At 38.1% G+C, this 10,930-nt stretch overlaps 1 protein-coding gene across 1 annotated transcript; it reads left to right on the forward strand.

The window, feature by feature from the left end:
• The first annotated feature begins 318 nt into the window (after positions 1-318).
• On the forward strand, positions 319-3,868 carry LOC124845303 (zinc finger CCCH domain-containing protein 30-like). The gene is made up of 2 exons (XM_088100460.1): positions 319-557; positions 1,063-3,868. The coding sequence occupies exon 2, from the start codon at positions 1,160-1,162 to the stop codon at positions 3,275-3,277; it is 2,118 nt and encodes a 705-aa protein (XP_087956586.1). The 5' UTR covers positions 319-557; positions 1,063-1,159; the 3' UTR covers positions 3,278-3,868.
• The last annotated feature ends 7,062 nt before the right edge of the window (positions 3,869-10,930 follow it).

A 10,930-nucleotide genomic window follows, 5' to 3' on the forward strand; every position in this document is an offset into this window, starting at 1 on the left:
CTTCGATTTGACTCCACAATTAACACAATTGACCACTGTCCTCACTTTGCCATCATTGGCGCATGAGTCACTCTCTTATTGGCGGATTCCAAACTCAGTTTCATTCTTCTTCAATGTTCGAATCAAATCCACCTCTACCTGTAACCGGTTTAGCCCTTCCCCTCTCCCTCCCACTTTCTCCCATCTCCACTTTCCCTCCCACCGGCAGTCCCGGTTCCCTGAAACTCTCTCCAGAGACTTCATTTGGACTTGCATTTGGCGTGCATTTCACCACCATTTCACATCCCTCTGGGATAAATTCACCCTTAATTTCCCCATTTCATTTACATTTCAATTTCTCTCTTCTGTTCTTTCTAGACGTTACCTTCTCTCTCTAAACACACATTCACACACACTTTCCCTCTCTTCTTTACTCTCTCATGTTCCCTCAGTTCCATCGATGGAGAGTGAAGCCTTGAACTTTTTCCCACTCTCTCAGATCTCGCCATTTCTTCATTCTTCGCTCTTTCTCATTTTGCATTTGCTCATTCTTTCGTTTTCCAAACTTGATCGTCAAGGTGAATTTCTCTCTCCTTTCAGCTTATATTTTTTCCTTCTATTTTCTCTTAGATTTTAATTCTTTGTTAACCTGTGTGGCTTTCATTTTCTTTTACCAGATGATGAATTTGCACGATCATAGATTGATTTTTAATCTTAGTTAGAATAACTTTTGTTGGTTCTTCTTTTTCTTTTTGCAAATGTGTTGATGTTAGGTTTTTATGTTTCCATCAGATCTGTGTAGTGAGTGTGTTTCATTACATTTAAATTATACATTTTTATATTTTATTGGTATTTTCAGCAAATCTTGCTGTGACAAGAATATTTCATCACTTGTTAGGCTGTTCTTGTGATTTGTTTTTATTATTTAAGTGATGTTATGGATTATGTATATTCTCTAACTAAGCATGATGTCTGCCTAGTTTTTTTTTTTGTTAGAATTGTGTCAATTTCTGACATGCTAAATTTTATTTATTTTTTCATAATTGTTGATTTATTGTTTTCTTTTGTGATTGTTTTGTCCAGTTAATTGAAGGCATGTGAAAGTGGTCCAGAGAAATCAAAATCTGTTCCAACTTCTTCTTTCTTTAGGTGTAAAATCCATACGACTAACTTCAGAGAAATGAAAACGCTAACTGTTAACACCGAAGATTCTTTTTCCAGTCTGCTAGAGCTTGCCTCTAACAATGATATTGAAGGTTTTAAGGTTCTTTTAGAGAAGGATCCTTCTGCGATCAACGAGGTTGGATTCTGGTATGGACGTCAAAACGGATCAAAGCAAATTGTTCTTGAGCACCGTACTCCTTTGATGGTCGCTGCTACTTACGGTAGCAATGATGTTCTCAAGCTTATTCTGATGTGCCCTGAGGCTGATGTGAATTTCGCATGTGGGGCGAATAAAACCACTGCCCTTCACTGTGCTGCTTCTGGTGGTTCTGCCAATGCTGTTGAAACTGTGAAGCTGCTTTTATCCGCAGGTGCTGATGCGAGTTGCATGGATGCCTATGGAAATCGCCCAGTAGATGTGATTGTTGTCCCTCCTAAGCTGCAAGAAATGAAACCTGTGCTTGAGGAGCTATTATCCGACAGTGCTTCGGACGGGTCTATTGGTGGGTCCATTGGTGAATTATCTGTTCCTATGTCTGTCAATTCATCAAGCCCTGGTTCACCGAATGGTTTGCCATACTCTCCGTCAGCCTCGCCACCATCTCCGGTGGTGGCAAAGTTTACTGAAGCAGCTATTGGGTCTTTGTCAGAGAAGAAGGAGTATCCCATAGATCCATCTCTGCCTGATATAAAGAACAGCATATACGCCACCGACGAGTTTCGGATGTTTTCCTTCAAGGTTAGGCCTTGTTCCCGGGCCTACTCTCATGATTGGACGGAGTGCCCATTTGTTCACCCCGGAGAGAACGCAAGGAGGAGAGACCCTAGGAAGTTTCATTACAGCTGTGTGCCGTGCCCTGATTTTAGGAAAGGGGCTTGTAGGCGAGGAGACATGTGTGAATATGCTCATGGAGTGTTTGAGTGCTGGCTTCACCCGGCTCAGTATCGGACACGGCTTTGCAAAGATGGTACTAGCTGCAATCGTAGGGTGTGTTTTTTCGCTCACACTGCAGAGGAGCTGCGTCCACTGTATGTATCCACCGGATCTGCTGTTCCTTCACCACGGTCATCGGCCTCGGCTGCTAATGTCATGGACATGGCTGCTGCGATGAGCCTTCTGCCGGGTTCGCCTTCGTCTGTATCTTCCATGTCGCCATCTCACTTTGGGCAACCGATGTCCCCATCTGCCAATGGCATGTCACTTTCCTCTGGTGCTTGGGCACAGCCAAACGTGCCTGCTCTTCATTTACCAGGAAGCAATCTTCAATCTAGCCGATTGAGGTCTTCCCTTAGTGCACGAGACATTCCACCCGAAGACTTGAACGGAATGCTTGATCTTGATGGCCACCAGCACCCTTTAAATGACTTGAGCTGTTACTTACAGCCTCGCCCTGGTACTGGCTCTGTGAGTCGATCTGGTCGGTCCAAGACCCTAACTCCAGCAAATCTGGAAGAGCTCTTTTCTGCTGAAATTTCATCGTCTCCCCGGTATTCGGATCCAGCAGCGGCGTCTGTGTTTTCTCCAACCCACAAATCAGCTGTTCTCAATCAGTTTCAACAGATACAGAACATGTTATCGCCAATTAATACTAATTTGCTTTCTCCTAAGAGCGTTGACCATCCTCTTTTACAGGCCTCCTTTGGTGTCTCTTCGTCTGGAAGGATGTCACCAAGAAGTGTGGAACCAATCTCACCGATGAGCACGCGCATGTCGGCGTTTGCTCAGCGTGAGAAACAGCAGCAGCAGCAGCTACAGCTGCGAAGTTTCAGTTCAAGGGACCTTGGTGCCAACAGTCCTGCCTCAATTGTTGGCTCCCCTGTAAACGGTTGGTCCAAGTGGGGATCTCCTAATGGAAAAGCTGATTGGTCAGTAAATGGAGACGAGCTTGGTGGTAAGATGCGAAGGTCGTCCTCATTCGAGCTTAAGCACAATGGCGAAGAGCCTGATCTGTCATGGGTCCAGTCTCTGGTGAAGGAATCCCCACCTGAGATGATGAAAGAGAAGTTTGCTTCTCCTCTGCCCACAGCACCATCAGCGGATGGACCAAATTCTAATCCTCAAATTGAATCCATTGATCATTCCGTTTTAGGAGCCTGGCTTGAGCAAATGCAACTGGATCAGCTTGTAGTCTAGTAAAATTGACCCCTTTACATTATCTTGTTGAGATAGGTATTTAATTTTCGTAAGGTACATATTCTTTTGGTGAAATTTTTTGGGAAGACGACAAGGAGAGGAGGAATTGTAGTAAAGGAGGTGGGGGTTGGCTGCAAAGTTACCTGAAGGATATTCTATTTTTTTCTTTTTTTTCTTTCTTTAATAATTGTCATTCATTATTTTACTACAGAGCTTCAGGGAGAGCTGAAGAAGCTCTCTCTTGGGGCTTACATCCATAGGAGAGAAATCCTGTCGAGGTTATCTATTTTTCTTCCAAAACGGCCATTGTCACAGGATTCTGCCCTTTTCCATTTTACTCAAGTTCTGAGTTCACTATCTTGCAAGCTAGATGGTTTATAATGCAACAAAAACCACTAGCATGCCATTGTTTACAAGTTTTTTCTGAAAGTTCACCAAGTTAAGCCAAGTCAGTGATTTGCTGTTCCCAAAGAACAAGGTGTTGGTCTGTAATGGAATAATTAGAGATGATCTGCACTGTTGAATATTTACGTTGAATTGTACTGTTTATCATTTTATTTTAAATTCAAATGCAATGTTTCCGTTATCCTATATCTTATCATTTTGTATCCACTTACATTAAATTTGTGCAACTACCTATGCTTTGATTTCACCTATTGCCTGCAAAGTGTCATTAATGGCTGTGGTTACGTGGATTGATTTTGTGGTCCTGCTCTGAAAGCTTGAGATCATTTTTTAAACTGTGAAACCACTGAAGGAATATCTTTTTGGCTTTTGTGCTGCTTTGAATGATAAAATTCAAGATCTGGGGATGGTGTTAATTATGTTGCTTGGCAACACTGCAGAAAGTGGACTCTAGTGTTATGAAAGTGGTAGTTGGGGTTTTTTATTGGGTGATTCTTCTGTGCCCCAACTGATAGTTGGTGTTTATGGTTGCACCTACTTGATGACCTGTGATCACAAATATATGCATTGTTTTTAGTTTTGCAAACTTCGTATACCAAATAGTTGAATAAAATCACTGAATCTTTCAACACTTCATCAAACCACTCCCACGTACTCAGAAATTGTGTTAACCTATCAGCACTCACTGTAACAAACCACTCCATTCCAGCTACTTTGCAATCGATCATTTTAAGGTTACTCTGTCACTTAGTAAAAGGACTATATATAATACATAATATATTATAATTGAAAATTTTGAGAAATATTTTAGAAAATATTTACATTTTTCAGTTCTTAAATAATTTCGAATCTCAGACAGCTAGAATTTGGTGTTTAAATTGTTATGGACTAAAATTTTGGAGAGAAGAAAGATATGATGATGACCGAGTGAGACGGGTGTTTAAAATTTCTCCACTTTTTTTCTGTCCAAGATGTTAAAACCTTGGCAATACTTTTAATGGGAGTGTTACGGTAATAAATTTAATTTAGTTACTGTTAATTTGAATTAAATATTTTGTAAATATAATTATATTTTCGTTAAAGATCATTTTGGGCATATATCTTTTAACGAATCAAATTCGAGCAATTTAAAGATTATGTTAGAGGTTAAGTCTTTTTCTAAAAGTAATTCTCAAAGTTTAACTTTAGGTTAATCTTATGTTTGTCTTCAGGCTTTTTTTACTGTTTATTTCTGTTCACTTGAATTGAGTGTTACTTGTAAAACACATTTTAATGTTAAAATTAATATTTAAAGGAATGTTTTATTTTAATATTAAATTTATATTTATAAATTTTAAGATATATTTTTATTAGTGTTGAACTAATTACCGTCTAATAGTAATAATCTAATTTAAATATAAGTATGATCAATCAATAGTTTGAACGAGATTAAAATGATTTTTAATTATTATTGATTAGGAGGTCATATTGTAATAAGAGGATAAAATGATTTTTAATTGTACCGTAGGATATCTAAATTTACCAACGGTTTGTGAGAGTGCAGAGAGTGAAAAATAGAAGGATTAAATTTGCTGATAACAGCAGTTTGAAGGCAGAATGCTCTGGCAGAGTAGCTTTGAGGGGTGAAGATGGTAGAGAAGTGGTTATTGAAGAGGTACTGTATGTACCTGGGTTAAAGACTAATTTACTTAGTCTTGGAAACTGCTCAAAAGGGCTATGTGATGAAGATGGAAAACAATGGCCTGAGCATTCAACCAAGAGGGAAAAGAGGTGATACAGGCTGAACTTTCCCAGAACAGAACGTTTAAAGTGGTGATGGAGGCAGTAACCATCACTGTTTTACTGCAGCAGAAGAGGAAATGAGTGGCTGTGGCATCTCAGATTTGGACATCTGAATTTTAAAGATCTATCAATGCTAAGTCAGAAGAATTTGGTGACTGGCTTATCAAAGGTAGATGTTCCAAGAACTGTTTGCAGGGAATGTGCAACAGAGACCCGTGGCAGTTTTCAAAGGTTTTTACCCCAGAAATCTGTAGAGAAAATAGGAGTGGTGTACTCGGATGTTTGTGGCCCTATGCAAGTAGAGACACCTGGTGGCAGCAGGTATTTTCTACTATTTTTGGATGACTGGACCAGAAAATGTTGGGTGTATCTCTTAAAGAGAAAAGGGGAAGTACTGCAACATTTTCAGCAGTTCAAAAATATGGTTGAAAGGCAAAGTGGGAACAAACTGAAGACTGAGAACAGATGGAGGAGGAGAGTACATCTCCACTGATTTTAGAGACTATTGTGGAAAAGAAGGGATTGTTCATGAGGTTACTCCTCCCTACACGCCTCAACACAATGGGGTAGCAGAGAGGAAAAATAGAACAATTCTAAACATGGTGAGATGCATGCTGAAAAGCAAGGGCTACCTAGTTTCTTATGGGGTGAGGCTGTGTTGACAGCCACCTATGTACTAAATCTGTCTCCAACAAAGAGACTCAAAGATGTCACACCAGAGGAAGCTTGGTCAGGAGTGAAGCCAGATGTGAAGCATCTGAAAGTATTTGGGTCCCTATGCTACAAGCATGTTCCAGAACAGCTGAGAAAAAAGCTGGATGATAGAGGAATTCCACTAGTGATGATTGGGTATCATGTTACAGGAGGATACAAATTGTATGATCCTGTAACAGGCTGCTTCAGTCAGCAGGGATGTAAATTGATGAAACTGGAGAATGGCAGTGGGAAGATAAAGGAAAAGAGAACCCAACCATTGTGTTGGAGAGTGAACCTGCAGCAGAATTGGAAGCATGCAGGAGGGAGGAGAGTGTTAGGAGGTCTCTCGGGTTACTCAATTGCCAACCTATTTGAGAGACTATGACCTAGCATATGAGGCAACTATCTCATCAGAAGGTAACTTTGTTCACTTTGCATTAATAGCAGAAGCTGAACCTGTGAATTTTGATGAGGCAGTGAAGGATGAGAGATGGAACAGGGCCATGCAGGAGGAAATTGGGTCAATTGTGAAAAACCAGACCTGGGACTGACAGAATTGCCTCCTAACAAGAGACCCATAGCTCTAAAATGGATTTATAAGTCTAAGATAAATCCTCAAGGGGTTGTGACTAGATACAAAGCCAGATTGGTGGCTAAAGGTTTTTTACAGCAAGCTGGAATTGATTATGGAGAGGTGTTTGCACCTGTGGCCAGATTGGAGACAGTGAGACTGGTAGTTTCAGTGGCTGTACAAAACAACTGGGCTTTACATCAATTAGATGTAAAGTCTGCCTTCCTAAATGGGGACCTGGAAGAGGAAGTCTATGTGGTTCAACCTCAAGGTTTTGAAGTCAAGAAGCACATGGACAAGGTATACAGGTTAAAGAAAGCCTTATATGGGCTTAAGCAAGCTCCAAGGGCTTGGAATCAGAATATAGATGGATTCATGGGAAGCATTGGCTTTGAAAAATGCGTGTCTGAACATGGAGTTTATGTTCAGTGTTATGAGAAGAAGGACAAGAAGGATATGGTAATTGTGTGCCTGTATGTAGATGATATGTTGGTTACAGGCAGCAGTGATGAGAGAATTAACAAGTTCAAGGCCCAGATGCTACAAGAGTTTGAGATGAGTGACCTGGGTAAACTGAGTTACTTTCTTGGGATTGAATTTACTACAACTGATACAGGTATGATGATGCATCAGTCTAGATACATTACAGACATGTTAACTAAGTTTAACATGGATCAATGCAACTCTGCTACTACTCCAGCAGAGGTGGGCATAAAACTGGAGAAAGATCCTGAGGAAGAAGCTGTTGACCCGACTGAGTATAGAAGAATGGTTGGGAGCCTAAGGTACTTGTGCAATACAAGACCTGATATTAGCTACAGTGTGGGTTTGGTCAGCAGATTTATGAAAAACCCCAGAGTGTCTCATCTAAATGCTGTAAAGAGGATTCTAAGGTATCTAAAAGGTACCACTGAGTATGGAATTCTGCTGCCTAAACATGGATCAGGAGGAGAGGTAAGAGTAATTGCTTACTCGGACTCGGATTGGTGTGGTGACAAGGGTGATAGGAAGAGTACAGTAGGCTATGTTTTCTACTTTGATGGGGCACCTATTTCCTGGAGCTCTACAAAGGAACCTGTTGTAGCTCTGTCTTCATGTGAGGGAAGGTCCGACGGCTTGTTGACAACAAATCAGCCATTGACCTGACTAAGCACCCTACCTCACATGGTAGGAGCAAACACATCGAGACACGATTTCATTTCATCAGAGAGCAAGTTAGCAAGAAGAAGTTAGAGGTGGTGTTCTGCAGATCTGAAGACCAGATTGCAGACATTCTCACCAAAGCACTGAAAGGGGAACGCTTTCTAAAACTTAGAAAGCAGATCGGAGTTGAAAAATTGAAGCTTTCACCAATCAATCGGTAAAATGGGTTGAAAATTTTAGTTTTTCTTCAGAATCATGTTATCTTTACCGTTTTGTTTAGGAGGAGTGTTGAAAAATAAACAAAACAGAAGCTATTCTGTTACTGTGTGTGCAGTTGTGTATAAATATATTGTGTATCATTCATTTCAAGGCTAATAAAGTTTTTGAAAGTTATACAGTTACCTGTGAGTGTGTGCTTTCTTTTGATCGGTCTGAAATCCTGAGAGGTGGTGCTCCGCCGTGTGCGTGGTGGTGGTGATCTCCAAAGGGGCTGAAACCCTAGCAGAGCTCGGTGCCTTCGTTCTCTCTGATTCTCATTTTCTCTTTCCACGTTTTGTCTCTCTCTCACTATCACGTGCTCATATTACGTTTAAAGTGAATGTAATATCTGAGTGTGGGAAGTTACACTTCTGCCCCTCTACTTTAATATTTCCAACTAAATTTCTTTTCCGCAGAATTTTCTTTTGTTATTGGTAATACAATAAGGTCGAATTGAGAGAGAAAAGAGTTTTCTTAACAAATATAATTAGTGAAATTTTATACGTGTAATGTTTTGTAATTCGAGTGGTGGGATCCTGAAATCTAAATTCAAAAATACCTCTTAAATTTTAATGAAATGAAAATGTGAATGTAAATTCTACATTAGAGCACTGCATCGTCTAAGGTAGTGACTTAATTGTGTTAATTAATTCTAAGAAACATTAACCTGGATAAGTGTATAATATAATTGTTTACATAAACAACTTTAGCTAATATTGAGATCCTAGATTAAAAAATTAGGATTCTATCTCAATTAAAAAATTATAATATATAAATAGATATAAACTTTGTCTTATAAAAACCTATTTTATTTTAAAAAAAAAATTTACCTAAACTTGATAAAAATTATTCATTATGTAAAAGAATTGTTTATATACGAAGATGGTTTTAATATATTTATTTATTATCAATTCCAAACAATTATTTTAATTTTGGTTTGTAAAAGGTGAGTTTTTTACTGATCTCTTTCGGCTGGAAATGAAAAACCCTTGACCAAAGTTTAAGAAAGTGTGTGAAAAGAAAATGGAGCATGTGGACTTTTGATGACACGTGCTTTTATTTTCTTTTGACGATGAGTGATATCATGTGCACTCTGCAACTTTATCCAACCAAATCTCATGCTTCTGACTTTCGAAAACCAAAACAAGAAAAGTAAAAAGGGAAATAATAATAGTAATGATAAATAATCTCTGCATATAATACTCGTTTTAAAAAAATTACAAGAGGGGTTAAGTCTCATACGTGATGGTGACATTGTGGTAAAGAATTCCTCAAAAATTTGTAAGATTTTCACGAGTTTGGATTATCGTAACGAAACTGTAGGATGTGATGATGATCTTTTTTATTGTTAAAATCAATCTTTTCTCTCATAATTAAATTAAAACGTAATTAGGATAAACCATAATTAATAAGAAGAAATTGTATTTGAGATTGACGATTTCAGTTAAAATTTTTCATAAGAGAATTTGTATAAGTTAACGAAGACTTTAAGTTTAATTGAATTGACGTTGTTATACTTTCTGGTGACCTCAATGTTAATTGGTTTTGAACTAAATTCATCCACTCTTCTCACGAGTTTAGAACTCGAGTCATAATATCTTTAGACGGCTTTAGAGTAATTTGGTAATGAATTAAAATTATCATTATGTGTAGTGACTTCAGTGAATTATGAAAATTTTGAAGAATATTTAAGTTACGTAGTCTATTGTGGAAAATTAAATTAAATTTTTTATTAAAGTTGAAAATTTTGGAAAATTTAATTAGTAGTTGTGGATTGTTGGAAGAAAAAAAAATTCATGTAGAAAATTATAATAAGAATACAATTAAACATATAAATGTTAATACATATATTGTTTCATGATTGGTACATAATGTTAGAGAATTCATCCATGAGACAAAGTCGCACAGAGGCAAAGTCGTACAACGTCGTCTTCGTGTTTATTTTTTAGGCCTTTATTGGGGTGATGAGAGGAAGGAGTTGGCGATTAATCATCATTGTTATCTTCAGTGTTGTCATCTTTATCAATCATGTCTCGGAATGACATTGTAGGATGATAATACTCCATGGATGATGTGAGATTGTATGCAAAATGAGGGGTGAATGCAAAAGTTTCGAACATATTTGGTAGACCAAAAATAAGGTCATGTTGAGTAGGAAAAATGTTATAAGTGCATGGAACACCTTAGTATGGTGATTGAAAAGACATAGGTTGCTAATGATCTATGTGTGTGGACAAGAGAGGTTGTTGCAGATCAAAAGAATAGACTGACCAACTATGTGATCATGAAACTGGTGAGCATAGGAAGAAGACCTAACATGTTGATACTTATATTCAAGATATGGTGGAATGTTATGCTATGGGAAGAATGAAAATTGGTCATAAATAAAAATGAAACACATGAATAAATGTTTTAGGAGTTAAACTTACATCTCCATTAGATGTTGGTTAAGGAGGTGATATATAACGGATTGTATGAGTAATGTACCATTGTATATAAGGTATGGTGTCATGCAAATGGCCATTACTAGTTAATGAAGTACCTTGAATGAGACAAATGTGTCAATCATTTCAATTAACTATCCACCTTTGATGATGCTTCGGTCAACATGTGTCAACTCTCTTTTTCATATCTTCTATGTGAACTCGATCTAAATTTAAAGGTTGAACCAGAATAATTTGTCGGAAGCTGAATTGAAGCATCACCTGATCAACTTGGTGGAATTCAACTATGACAAAACATAAGCTGGTATATGAAGTCTAAAGGAACTGCAATAATGTTCATAAGTATTAGAATAA

This window comes from Vigna umbellata, chromosome 10, assembly GCF_029865625.1.
Source record: "Vigna umbellata cultivar VRB3 chromosome 10, Vumbellata_1.0, whole genome shotgun sequence".
NCBI classification, from domain to species: domain Eukaryota; kingdom Viridiplantae; phylum Streptophyta; class Magnoliopsida; order Fabales; family Fabaceae; genus Vigna; species Vigna umbellata.

Coding starts and splice junctions, on each gene's coding strand:
- LOC124845303 (XM_088100460.1), top strand. CDS start 1,160: ATGAAAACGCTAACTGTTAACACCGAAGATTCTTTTTCCAGTCTGCTA.